This window comes from Mustela putorius, unplaced genomic scaffold (assembly GCF_011764305.1).
Source record: "Mustela putorius furo isolate JIRA1106 unplaced genomic scaffold, ASM1176430v1.1 tig00537227_pilon_pilon_pilon, whole genome shotgun sequence".
In the NCBI taxonomy this organism is placed as follows: Eukaryota; Metazoa; Chordata; class Mammalia; order Carnivora; family Mustelidae; genus Mustela; species Mustela putorius.
In genome coordinates, this window is record NW_025422368.1 from 9187501 (window position 1) to 9202073 (window position 14573).

The 14573-nt window shown below is 36.6% G+C and overlaps 1 protein-coding gene across 1 annotated transcript in view; it reads right to left on the reverse strand.

Moving 5' to 3' along the window:
* Positions 1 to 14573, reverse strand: part of ARID2 (AT-rich interaction domain 2) — a 165402-nt gene that overhangs the window by 3462 nt on the left and 147367 nt on the right. Inside the window, exons 17-20 of the mRNA XM_045073343.1 lie at positions 12638 to 12776; positions 12464 to 12549; positions 10066 to 10189; positions 9887 to 9978 (exon numbers count right to left, since the gene is read on the reverse strand). Of these exons, the coding sequence (XP_044929278.1) occupies positions 9887 to 9978; positions 10066 to 10189; positions 12464 to 12549; positions 12638 to 12776 (441 nt within the window). The remainder of the gene's footprint in view (positions 1 to 9886; positions 9979 to 10065; positions 10190 to 12463; positions 12550 to 12637; positions 12777 to 14573) is intronic.

Below are 14573 nucleotides of genomic sequence, written 5' to 3' on the forward strand. Positions count from 1 at the left end.
GGCACCCCAAACTGAAATGATTTTCTAGCTAAACAGCAGTAGCAGAATTAGGGAAGACCATCTGAGTATTTGACTTTTCTCCGTGGCACATTTCTAAATATGGGAAGATTGCCAGACATAATTCTGTAACAAGCTTAATTCATGCTTCTAGAAAATTCAGATCGTGTTTCTAGAGTAGTCAAATTTATAGACTCAAAGAGTGAAATTGAATTTACCAGGGGCTGGGGGTAGGGAGAAGGAAATGAGGATCAATGGTCATAAAGTTTCAGTTAAGCAAGATGAAGAAGCTTGAGAGAAGCAGTGTGCTACACTGTACCTACAGTCAACCATAACATGTGATACACTTAATAATTTGTTATGAGGAAGATCTCATGTTGTGTCCTTGCCACAATAAGGCAAAATTAAATAAAAATTCAGACGTCAGAAAAGAGCTGGAGAGAAATAAGATGTTTTTTTTTTTTTTTTTTTTTTTTTTAAGATTTATTAGAGAGAGAGAGAGAGACTGGGAGCACATGTGTGTGGGAGGGACAGAAGCAGAGGATCTTCAAGCAGAGTCCCTCCTGAGCATGGAGCCTGATGCAGGCCTCAATCCCACAACCCATGAGATCATGACCTGACCAGAAACCAAGAGTCAGATGCTTAATCGATTGAGCCACCCAGGTGCCCCTAAGATGGTTGCTTTTAAGACATTTTTATATGAAAAATTATATTCTAGAGATGATTCAAGTTTCTTTCCCTTCATTAAGTGAAGCTTATCACTTGAAGGAGACATTACCCCTAAAAACAGCTATTTCTTTTTAATTTATAAGCTTAAAAGAGAAATTTTCTACCCCTAAAATTACAATATTGACGTGGCTATGTATATAAAGAGAGATTATAAAAGTGAGCACTGTCCAGCAAAACAAAACGAACCCACAAAAAACAGAGTGATGCTGAGGGGTGAGGAGAAAAGTGGTAAAAATCAGCCTGAAATGGAAAGATGAAATAGTTATATGATAAGAAAAGTGTAGTAAAATGTCAATGGTAAAAGCTAGATGATGGTATGTGTAGGTATTCACTGCAAAATTATGTCAAGTTTACCATATAAGTGAAAACTTTTACATTTTTAAATGTTAGAAAAAAAATCAACCAGCATGAGATTACCCAAGAACTGGAGTGCCTTCATTAAAATTACCCTGGGTAAAAGGAACTAAAGAGGAAGCAGCTTGACTTCTAAATTTTGAATGAACATTGTAGGGAAACAATTTATGGGAAAAGACACAGAAACTCAAAGCCAAAATTGAACACATGGGGATTGCACCATTTTTGCCATATGAAAGCAAAAGAAGAAGTGAAACAACTGTTTAGAAAAAAAAAAAAAAAAGGAGATTGGGGCCCTTGGGTGGCATAGTCGGTCAGGTATCCACTCCTGGTTTTTTCAGGCTCAGGTCATGATCTCAGGGTCATGAGATCGAGCCCAGCAACCAGTCCCGCACTCAGTGTGAAGTCTGCTTCAGAGGCTCTCTCCCCCTCCTTCCGTCCCTCCCACTCATGTCCTCTCTCAAATAATAAATTAATCTTTTTTAAAAAAGGAGATTAAAGACTAAGGAATTGAGCATCTTTCATGTTTTTTGGTTATTTTGATATCTGCTTTTATGTAGTTTCCATACTGTACATATACTCCCCAAAATGGCTAAAACTAAAAAATTTTAAAATTATAATACCAAGCATTGGCAAATATGTGGAGCAACTGTGACTCTCATACATCGCTGGAGGGAGTATAAATTCATAAAACCTCTTTGGAATTGTCTGGCATTATGCACTCAAGTTGTGATACACTATGAATCACCAATCCTTTATAAAGGCTCAATAGAACATATACAGATATGGCCAAAAACATGTATATGAAGCTCATAGCACCATTATTCTTAATAGCTCCAAACCGAAAACCATCATTATGCCTACCAAAAGTAGAATGGAAAAAACAAATTTGAGTATATTCTTAGAACAGAATTCTATACTGCAATAACATGAACAAAGTATTGCTACATGGAACACACTGAGTCTCACAAACAATGCTGAATAAAAAAGCTAGTACAAAAGAAAGTACACCATATGATTCTACTTATATCAGGCAAAATTCTGTGGTGTACCATCAGAGTCGTGGTCCCACTGAGGAAAATGGGATAAATTACAGGTGGGGAATCAGAGGGGCTCTGTGGTACTGGTATTCCTCTATTTCTGAACTTGAATCGTTGGTTATGTGGTGGTTTACTCCATGGTAATTCACTGGGATTTACACTTGTTTTTTAATATTTTAGGTATGATTTACTTCAAAAATTTATTAAACGAATTTTTAAATGAACTATGCAATTTCTAGAATTTTCTTCGGGAAAAGAAAACAAAGGTACATGCACCCACCCCTATGTTTATTACTGCTTTATTTCTAATAGCCAAGATATGGAAGAAACTACTGCCCATCCACAGATGAATGGATCACAAAGATGTAGTGTGAGCATATGCATATGCCCACACATATTAGCATATTACTCAGCCATCAAAAAGAATGAAATCTTGCCATCTTGAAGAATATGGATGGACCCAGAGGATATAATGCTAAGTAGACCAAAAAAGAGACTCTTAAATACAGAGAACAAACTAGTGGTTGCCAGCAGGGAAGTGGGTTAGGTTAGGGATGGGTAAAATAGTTAAGGGGATTAGAAGTACACTTATATTGATGAGCACTGAGTAATGTATAGTAGAGCTGTTCAGTCACTACATTGTACATCTAAAACTAACACTACATAAATTATACTTCAATACTAAAAAAAATGATAAGGTGGGATCATGTTATTTTCCCTCTATAATTAATTAACATTTGACTAGAAAAAATCTTTCAGTTGGAAAAATTTCACCAATTACAATAATTTTTCCACATGATAAAATGTATTCTTTTATTTTCATGTCATATGGATAAAACTAAAAAACTAAATTTAAATCATCAGGATGATTCTAAAGTAACAATTTTTTTTTAAGATTTTACTTTTTCTTTAGTAATCTCTACACTCAACATGGGGCTCAAACGTACAACCCTGAGATCAAGAGTTGCACACTCCACCAATGGGGCATCCAGGCACCCCATAACAATTCCATTTTTGATATAAGTTAATATCTTTTACTTCTGGAGGTTTTAAAAAATAAGCACTCACCAGATAAACAAAATATGCCTGTTTTGGTGTATAAAATTGTATTCTTTCAATTTCAAATTTCAAGGTTTTTTTTGATATGTTTAATAAAGGATGAACATTGTGTCACTCTAATACACTTAATAGATAATGAAATATAATTTGTAAGCATTAGTGAAAACAATTTAAGACACAAATTAGCAGTTTAAATGCAGATTTTTCTCCATTCCCTCTCAAAATAGTGTCAAAATGAGTTAAAGAAAATTTTCAGAAGAAATTAAACCAGAAAGGCCAGGCACAGGACCAATGAAACAAAGACACAGTGAAGCCTGGGGGTGAGGAATCAATCAGACAAAAAACAGGACTGGGTGAAAGTAACATACTTAACACAGTGAGGTCCTCCTGGTCCCCTCTCCCATTCTGTTTCTATAGCAAGGGATTGACCCTCCTCCAAACTGTCTACCTCTAAAGGCAAGAAAATCAGAGATTTTTCCCTGGAGAAATAATGTCTCTCCAGAGACTGGCATTTGAAGGACTTCTAATAAACAAATTGGTTCATTCAGGGTCAAAATGGCCATCACCAGTGGCAAGTGAAGATCATGCCCTCAAAGCTTCTAACCAGCTTGCTGGTACTTCATTCTTAATATAGAAAATGAGTTCCAAATGCTCATTTGAGGAATTTAGAGGAAACAGAACTATACTTACAGGGAGCAGAAGAACAGGGTTTAATAAAATGGCAACAACTGGCACTCAGAAAGATCTCTTAGAAATGCAAGGAGAGCCTAAGTAAAAGCTCAACAGATTTGATGATAAAGTCAAAGAAATTTCCAGGAAATATATTAAACAGACAAAATGAAAACCAAGAGAGAAAAGAAAATTAGAGGATCAATCTATGAGGGTCTAACATCCAAAAAACAGAAGTTCGAGAAATGGGGAGTAGAAACAATGGTTGACAGAGAATTAAAAAAAAATTTTTTTTCATGAAAAATTCCCATTATGGAAGGACTTGAATCTTCTGACTAAAAAAGGATCCACTGAAATAAAATGCCCATTTGAATGATCACAACAGAACACCTACACCAAGACACATCATCATAAAACTTCAGGATAGCAGAAAGTAAGGTAAGAAAAAAAGATCCTAATAGGGGAGAAATAGATCACAAATACAGGAAAGGGAACCAGGATGTTACAGACTTCTTAAAAGCAAAGCTGCATGCTGGGAGACCTTAAGAGCAATGCCCTCACAGACTTCAAACAAACAAACAAAAGAAGACTTTTTGGTCTAGAATTCTAAATCTAGCCAAACTATCAGGAGTAAAAATAAAGACATTTTCAGATATGTGGGGTTTTAAAATTACTAGAGGATATATGCTTTAGTATGAGGAGGAAAAAAAATCAAGTAAAGGAAATAGTTCAGATTCAAGGAAAAGGGATTCAATATTGAAGGAATTCCCAAGGTTGATATACTGTAAATGGAATTATTCTCTTAATTTATTTTTCAGACTGTCCATTATCTTGTACGGAAAAGTACCATTTGATTTTTAAATAGGTCTACGGCCATACCACCCTGAACGCGCCCGATCTCGTCTGATTTTTAAATAGTACCCAAGTATTAATTTGATAAAAGGCATATAATTCAAAAGGATAAATATATTATAATTCTTCAGAGCTCAGACTTAATCAGAATGGAGATAAACTGGATTTAACCATTTTACATTATTCAAAGAATCAGATTCTGAATTCCAAATTTTAAATATGCTGACATTTCATTTGGTTCAGTACACTATACTACAAAAATGAAGGTAAATTTCCACATATCTTCTGATCAACGTGCAATTTTCTTATTGCTAACAGAGTAGGCTTCAGTCTAAAAAAAAAAAAAAATCATACCCTGTTCTTTATTCTACTCTCAGATGAGAAATCTCAACAGGGAATTGTCTTTTGCAGCTAATTTCCTACACTCTCTTCTTCACACATGTTTTGCCAGATTCTGTCAGTATTCTTGCTAAGCAAAACTCCACATCACTGGAGATGTCTGAATGAAGTTCTACAGTTCAACCTTCACTGGGAGGATGAATGGTAAGAATTTAATGGATTGTTTTCATTCTTTCGATTCTGCTATTCTAAGATCATAATAACTGAAGATGCCAGAAGACATTTGGAAGGTTTAAATATAAAATAACAAAATCAATAACAAAACAAAAGCAATAAAACAAAAACTTCTGGCTCAATAATTATATCTAGCCCAAGTGGCTCTGCTACAGTTTGAATGTGAGGCAAAAGTGCTAAGAAAAAGTTATAAAATTACTTTTAGAATTCCAATTACTTACACAAATTCCAGATCAGAACCCTAGAAAAGAGTGAATTTGTGACACTTCTTTCCTTCCGCCTATCAATCAATCACTTACTGAATTCCTGTACATTCCAAACAATATGCAAGGCACTGAGGACATAAAAATGAAAATCAACATTCAATCCCTACTGTCCAAGATCTCACCACCTAGCATGGCGATATGGAATACGTGAGGTGACAGAGAGTACCTCTGGCGCTCTAGGTCAGAGGCAGGCTAGTGAGGAAGACGTCAGGTAAGGAAGAGGTAACCCCAGAGTTGAATCTCAAGGATGAAGAGAAAGTAGAGATTATCTACTACATATTAAGTACTGTGCTAGGTGTTCAGGCTACAAAGATTACACAGAGAAAGTCTACACATAGGTTAGCGGAAGAAAAAATCCATATAAAAACCACTTCAAAGATTATTTACTTATTCAACAGAGCAAGAGAGCAAGTGAGCGAGCCTGTGTATGAGTGAAAGGAGGGGCAGATGGAGAGAATCCCAAGCAGACTCACAGCTGAGTGCAGAGCCTGACGTGGGGCTTGATCCCACAACCCATTAGATCATGACCTAAGCCAAAACCAAGATTTGGACACCTAACTGACTGAGCCATCCAGGTACCCCTAAAACCATTTACTAAACATAAAATTAATGTTATATCTCTTCAACGAATGATGTTGGGAACAATGGACAGCCACATGCAGAAGAATGAAACTGCACCACTTTCTTACACCACACTCAAAAATAAACTCCAAGTGGATGAAAGACCTAACTATAAGACAGGAAACCATCAAAATCCCATGGAAGAAAAAGGGCAGCTAACTCTATGACTGTGGCTGGAGCAACTTCTTACTAGACACATCTCCAGAGGCCAGGGAAACAAAGCAAAAATGAAATACTGGTGGGACCTTATCAAGATAAATAGCTTCTGCACAGTGAAGGAAACAATCAACAAAACTAAAAGGCAACCAAGCATGGAAGAAGGTATTTGCAAATGACATACTGGATAAAGGTCTAGTATCCAGAATCTTTAAAGAACTCATCAAAATCAACACTCCTAAAATCAATAATCTAGTTACAAAATGGACAGAGGACAAAAATAGACACTTCTGGGTGCCTGGGTGGCTCAGTGGGTTAAGCCGCTGCCTTCGGCTCAGGTCATGATCTCAGTATCCTGGGATCGAGTCCCGCATCGGGATCTCTGCTCAGCAGGGAGCCTGCTTCCCTCTCTCTCTCTGCCTGCCTATCTGTCTACTGTGAACTCTCTCTGTCAAATAAATAAATAAAATCTTTAAAAAAAAAAAATAGACACTTCTCCAAAGAAGACATAAACATGGCGAACAGATACATGAAAAAATGCTAACATCACTCGGCATCAGAGAAATACAAATGAAAACCACAATGAGACACTACCTCACACATGTCTGAATGGTTGCAATTAATAACTCAGAAAACAACAGATGTCGGTGAGGATGCGGAGAAAGGGGAACACTTTTGCACTTTTCGTGGGAATGCAGACTGGTGCAGCCACTATGGAAAACAGTGTGGAAGTTCTTCAAAAAGTTAAAAATAGAGCTACTCTATGACCGAGCAATTACACTATTAGGTATTTATCTAAGGGATACAAAATGTTGATTCGAAGGGGCACGTGCAGCACTACCAACAATAGCCAAATAACGGAAGAAGCCCAAATGTCCATCGGCTGATGAATGGATAAAGAAGATGTGGTCACAATGGAATATTAACTCAGAAATCTTGCCATTTGCAATGACGTGGATGGAGCTGGAGTGTATCATGCTAAGCGAGGTAAGTCAGAGAAACAAATACTGTAGGATTTCACTCATAAGTGGAATTTCAGAAACAAAACAGATGAACGTAGTGGAAATGAAGGAAAAATAAGATAAAAACAGAGAGGGAGGCAAACCATAAGAGACTCCTAACTCTTCCTAACTGTAGAGAACAAACTGAGGATTGCTGGAAGGGAGGTCAGGGATGGGCTAAATGGGGGATGGGTATTAAGGAGGGTATTTGTTGGGATGAGCATTGGGTGTTAGATGTAAGTGATGAATCACTAAATTCTACTCCTGAAACTGATACTACACGATATGTTAACTAACTTGAATTTAAATTTAGAAAAACAATAAAATATTGAGAATGTCCAAAAAAAAATGTTACCAGACAGGTCACAAAATAGAGAAGAATGAACTCGATGGGGAAGGGAACACAGCACAGGAGGCAGCACACAAAAGCTTCTATCTGAGCTGAATCACAAAGGGTTTCCAGATATTCACCAGGCCAGCATCACAGGGAGAACAGCCTTCTAGGCAGGGAGAATAGTGTGAATGTTGGAACCAAAGGTACAAAAGTGTGACCTGAAAGAGTCTAACTTTTTTTTTTTAAATATTTTACTTATTTTTTTGACAGAGAGAAGGAGAGAGATCACAAGTAGGCAGAGAGCCAGGCAGAGAGAGAGAGGGAAGCAGGCTCCCCTGCTGAGCAGAGAGCCCGATGCGGGACTCGATCCCAGGACCCTGAGATCATGACCTGAGCCGAAGGCAGAGGCTTAACCCACTGAGCCACCCAGGTGCCCTGAAAGAATCTAACTTGATTAGGAATCTGTATGTGGCTTCTCTGGGCTAAAACTGAAATGTACACTATGAAGCACAAGGAGGGTAGAGAGGAAAGCACAGTGAGAAAGGCAGTAAGAAACCATGTTATGAATGAGGAAAGAAGAAGCTGGTGTTCTTGTATATTTCATATTTCTTCATTATTTCTTCCTTCATATTTCTTTCTTTCTGAAAAGCTTTGCTCATCTTTCTATTTGAATGTTAAGAATTTTTCTTATTCACCTGTGAGAACACAGGATACACTAAAAATAGTAAATTTTGCATTGCAAATACTGTTGTTTAAACTTTAGTTTTCAGTTTTATTCATCTTTAATTTACAGAAGTTTGATATACTCAAATTTGTTGTGTTTTTTTTTCCTCCCTTTCCTTTTGTAATTGGTACCACTGTTTTCATGGTGGGAGAATTCAGCTGGAAAGTTACTGCAAGAAACATAAAAGAACTAAGAAGGCAAGGTACAAGTGGGGGTGAGGGAGGAGAAATAAGTTAGATGCAGGATACATCTGGGAGATGGGACTACTAACATGTCTGAGGAGAAAAATGCAGAGAGAAAGTCAGTAGCCAGAAGGCAGGATGTCTCAGAATATAATTTCTTTTTCCTTTTTTTTAGATTTTTATTTTTATTTTTTTATTTGACAGAGATACAGAGAGAGAAGGAACACAAGCAGGGGAAGTGGGAGAGGCAGGCTTCCAGCTGGGCAGGTAGCCCGATTCGGGCCCGATCCCAGGACCCTGGGACCATGACCTGAGCCAAAGCCAGATGCTTAACAACTGAGCCACTCAGGTGCCCCAAGACAAGTTGTGGGAGCAAATATCATTCTTCATAGACAGATCTCTGAGGGCTATTCTCTTGCAAACAGAATCAAGCCCTAGGTCAACAGTGTGGGTTCCCAGAGTCAGGGAGGCCCAGGAGAGACAGGCTTCCTGCACCCCCTCTCCAAATGCTTTTCCACCTCTTCTGCATCTTTCTAGCTGCCCACTCTCAGAAGATAATTTCTTGACAAAAGAGCCCAAGGTGAGTCAGTTGAAGATGTCGAAGGAATACTAGAAAATTAGAGACAATCTCCAAGGGAGATCAAGTCCAAAAGGCATCAACAGAACTTTCCGCATTTGCTCTCTCAAGGATTAGAGTTACTGTTTCTACTTTCTACCAATCTATAAAATCGCAAGTTTTTCTTGCTTAAGTCCATTAAAAAGTATGTTTGTTTTTTTGGGAGCCAAACATGCGGTTTGAACTCCCAACTCTGAGATCAAGACCTGAGCTGAGATCAAGAATTGGACACTTAAGCAACTGAGCCACCCAGGAGCCCCAGAAAGTCAGTTTTAAACTTCAGAACATTAGAGTGAATCTTAGCAATATCTGTGACTCTGATGGCTTCAGGAAAATGCCAACCACCAAATTAAATTCCATCCTAACGCCACACAATTCAAATGACACATGTTCATTTCCCAATTCATTCCCCCTCCCTCATAAACTTCTAAGGTTTCTCTTTAGTAAATCTTCTCTTTGCTCTAAATGCTTTGGTCAGCAAGAAAATTAACCTAATAAAACAAATTAAAAGATCACCTTTCGGCTGTTTCAACTTCGACTTTTTTGGCTTTTAAGAGATCACGATGGCCTGACCTTGGCATAAGCTTTTGGACATATTCACAAAATTGTTGAGAAAAACAGTAAATAAAAATACAGATATCTAATCTTATTAACTTGCATGTAAAAGTAAAATAATCTAAATTCACTCAGGCTATGGAAAACAGATTACTCACCTGCGACCACATTCTGAATATTTACCAATATTTTTTAATATTAAGGCAGCTGTTAGTCGGATGTGTTTAGTTATTGGTCCCTCTTTTTCATCCTTAAAAAGAAAGGAAAAGAAAAGAATAAAGATCTAAATCATACAGTGCTCACACCTTTACAGGTAAGGCTTTCAAGGCTTGCTTACTGTAAAATCTCGAAAGACAAGGTTTCTTGATCCTCTCCTAAGAGCCATCAGGGCAGCACTGGGATGATTCACAATGGCCTTCTGTGCTCTAGGAGTTGAGCTTGTGCCCCCTACAGCAGGCTGCCTAAGTTGAGGAGAGAGAGAAAGAGACTGTTAACACAATGTTACAGACAGACTGACAAGGATGACAAACCTGCCAGCAGCCTAGGGTGGTTACTTTGAAACTGGATACAGGATAAATCAAAGCTCCCATGACCCAGCATTAATGTTTACTTTGTGTCAGGCTAGGCAAGGGGCTCTTAGTATCAAGGTGAAGCTGCTAGTCTTATTTCAAATCTAACCATTTTAAAGCAAACAACAGCTGTTCCGGTGCAGTTCATCTTTAAAGTTACTGTGCCAGTAAACATGCAATCAAAATCAATACAACAAGGTATCAAAGCTGTGAAGTTCACATCCTTGAATGTAATGCGAAGATTTTAACAAAGAAGAAAACAGTCTACAACTTGAGTTGCAAGTTATTTTTGCTGAACAGTATCTGAGAGTAAAATAGTATTAACAAAGAATGTGTTGATATAGGGATAGGTTATCCAGAAAAAGATAACCTAACATAACAGTAACAAGAAATTATGTTAACCACTGTATTTCAAACTATTACTTTGTTACATCATTGTATTTGTCATCAATATTTGATAATACCAATCAATCCTTTCAGTGTATTTCTACTGTCTTTTATGAAAGATACAGAATGGAGGGAATGCAGAGACAGATTTTATATAAAAGATTCAAATTATGCCAGATTTCCTTGGTCAAGGAGAAAACAATCAATATCCATTGCATTCTCGTGAGGCAATGGCAGGAAGAGCTGTGAGTCGCACATGAGGAAATGTAGTCTGGCGCGCCGACTACCCGAGTGACTTCGGAAATTCCCACTTGCCCCTCTGTGCTTCAGGTTTTGGAATGTAGGGTGATTTCTGGCACTTTTAAATATAAGTAAACTAATTCTGAATGTAACGCAATCTTAAAATTGTGAACCAGTTCACATCCATATCTAGATATACGTCTACAGATAATATCTATATATAGATACAACTGTTATTGGATGTCAGGTATAAGTGACAAAGATTTTTGACTGATTGTAACTGATATCCCAAGTATCTTTTCCTTCAAATTTAAGCAAAACCAAATATATTCCAACATATTCTTATACACTACATAATACATACAAATTAAGTACGTGGAAATTATAGAAAAATATACTTGGAAGAAAAATGACTTTCCCCTGCCTTTAGGATACAATCCAAACTCATAACTATGGCTTATGAGACTCTCAGCTAATTACTCCTCACTCTTTGAGTCACAGTTTGGATGCATTTTCTATCAGCCTTCCGTGGTCTCCTAGGTTGGTTTACATGGGCTCTTACAGTGTCCTGAGCATCTTCTCATTTTAGTAATGATCATACTAGATAGTAAGAATTACTTCTATCTCTCATTTGATCTCTAGACACTGAATGGCAAAATCTACATTGGTCACATATACCTCATACCACACTTTAGTGTCTAGCACACAGTGGATGCTCACTGAATAATAATGGAATGAATGAAGTGTGTGAACAGCTTGTGTTCCCATACTTCTAGTTCTTCTTCCAGAATTTCAGTTCTGTGAAGATCTGAAGACTAGATCCTGTTCTTAGAATTCTGTATCTCTGGCACAATGCCAAGTACACAGCCATATCTCAATAAATGGGGACAAATTAATATATCTTCACATTTTCAGAGTTAAACATATTACTTATGTTACAGACTCTACAACTAAAGGTCTCAGTTAGACACAGTAGGAGATAAATACTGGGTAAATCCAATAAGGCTTTTATAGGAATCTACACCCAGCTAGAGCTTGAACTACATGCCTTATAAGTATGGGGCTCATGAAATAACAGGTAAATGAACAACCATATAGTAAATGTGATATGTATACAATCATCATACGAAACCCTGGCCTGCCCTCAGAGGACTGGTTGTAGGAAGAAATATCTTCGCCATTATCAAATACATACTCAATTACTCTCTCAAAGAACAAAGAACCATATATACATTTACGATTTACAAAGCATTTCTCAAATATCATCTGTCATCACTTCTAATGACTTGTATACAGATTAGAATCAAAATATAGCTACAAAGTCCTAACAGACTATGTGGTCTAGCCAGAATGAAAAGTGCTCAGAGAATTTAGGCAGTAGGAATAGGGTCTCATAACTGGTTAACAGTAGAGCTCAACTAGAACCTAGGTCTCTGGTCACCCAATATGCTAAGCTGTCTTTCACTGGTACTATGTTTTGCCTAGTTTCTTGACTTTTCTTTTTGTATGTGCAATGGGAAGTAAACTCATGGTTCTTACTTGGTAGAAGATTTTTGACTTCCCACTTGTCCTGGTTCATCTTGTTTTAATCCTGCAAGCAGGGCATCTTTTGAACAGTGCTTATCCTTTTTGAGAAAGAGGTAAAAGAATATGTATCAAGATCTTTAATGCAACCAGGTGAGTTACTGACCAAATAGTATGAAGAAAATGTACCTGTAAGTGGGTAATAAAAGAAAACCTCTGTCGCTGAAAAGGTTCACAACCTTCCCAAAGACACTGCCCTGGATATACATCTTTGCCTCCATGTTCAGTTGCTGCATGGTAGAAAACCTGTGAGGGTGTCTGAAACCACCTAAAAAGAACAAAAGTAGTAGAAATTTTCTGGCATTTGCATATATTCTTTAAATCAGAATTTAAATCAGACTTGCTCTCTTAATACAAAAGCCCCAGATCAATATACAGAAATACTAGGCATAATAATATAGGCAAAGCTCACATTCATTTCAAGGAATATTTTGAAATTATTTTGAAAACTTCTCTTTATATTTCAAAGTCAAATTATTCAACTATACTGAAGACTTTTGGTAATTTAAGTCTATTATGTTTCATTCTCAATTCCCTACCTTCAATGAAAGTCAGATAAGAATCTCTTGAAAGTAAATCATGTGTCATTTTAAAACACAAGAGAAAACTATTTTACAAAAAAAATACCATATTCTCTTATACTTTTAGAAGCTGCTTAAGCATGTACAAGACCTCATGTTACATATAAAAACTCTAGAATATTAGATCGGACACTAAATGCTATAAATTCTGGTAAGTCTGGCTTTTTAGCTGAATTCATATTTTGTTTGTCCTGTTGAAGAATCCACAGCCCTCGTTTCTCTAACATCATACCCTACTCATACCTGGGGGCTTAACAACGTACAAATGTCTGAGCAGGTATATGGCAAGGATACAACCTAAAGAAAGTCAGATACTATTTTCCCTTATTAATTAAAATATATGGCAATGAAAGAGAATACTGGAATCCAGACAGTAAAAGGCTTCAATTACTAAATAGCAACTCAAATATTTGCATAATCAGTATCTTTAAAGTTTATGGCATAGCTCTTTTAGGACTTGATTATTTTAATGGATATCATAAAAGTATGTCTGTATTTAAACAAGTTCTTGGTGTGCAGTATATATGATAGAAATTTTAAAATAAATTTTAATCAAGAGTAATTGAATACTGAATTATAAAAGACAATGTCAAGAATCATTATACCATTCAAATATATTCTTATACAAATACATACCAAAAGTTTATTGTGAAGCTGTCAGGGCTTGGAAAATTTAATAATGTTAAAATGTCTAAACTACCCAAAGTAATCTACAGATTCAATACAATCCCTATCCAAATTCGAATGGCATTTTTTTGCAGAAAAAGAACAATCTTAAAGTTTATATGGAAATGCAAAAGATTCAGAATAGCCGAAGAATCTTCTTAAAAACAATAAACCCAGAAGCATCATGCTGCCTGATTTCAAATAATATTACAAAGCCAAAGTAATTAAAACAGTATGGTATTGGCATAAAGAGACACACAGATCAGTGGAACAGTACAGAGCCCAGAAATAAATCCACACATATATGATTGATTAATTTATAACAGAGGAGCCAGAAATATATGTTGGGGAAAGGGGAAAGGAAGTCTCTTCAAAAAATGGTTTTGGGAAAACTCAACGGACACATGCAAAAGAATGAACTGAACAACTATCCTATACCATATACAAATATTAACTCAAAATGGATAAAAGACTTGAGTGTATGACCTGAAACTCTAAAACTCTCAAGAGAAAACACAGGTGGTAAGCTCTTTGCTATTAGTCTTGGCAATGATTTTTTTGGATTTGATTTGAAAGTAAAGGCAACAAAAGCAAAAATAAACAAGTGGGACTATATCAAACTAAAAGCTTCTGCACAACAAAGGAAACCATCAACAAAAGGAAAAGGTAACCTACTGAATGGGAGAAAGTATTTAAAAATCATGTATCTAGCATGGGATTAATATCCAAAATACATAAAGAACTCATGCAACTCAATAGCAAATAATAAGCAACTCAATTAAAAAATAGCAGAGAATCTGAATAGATACTTTTTCTAA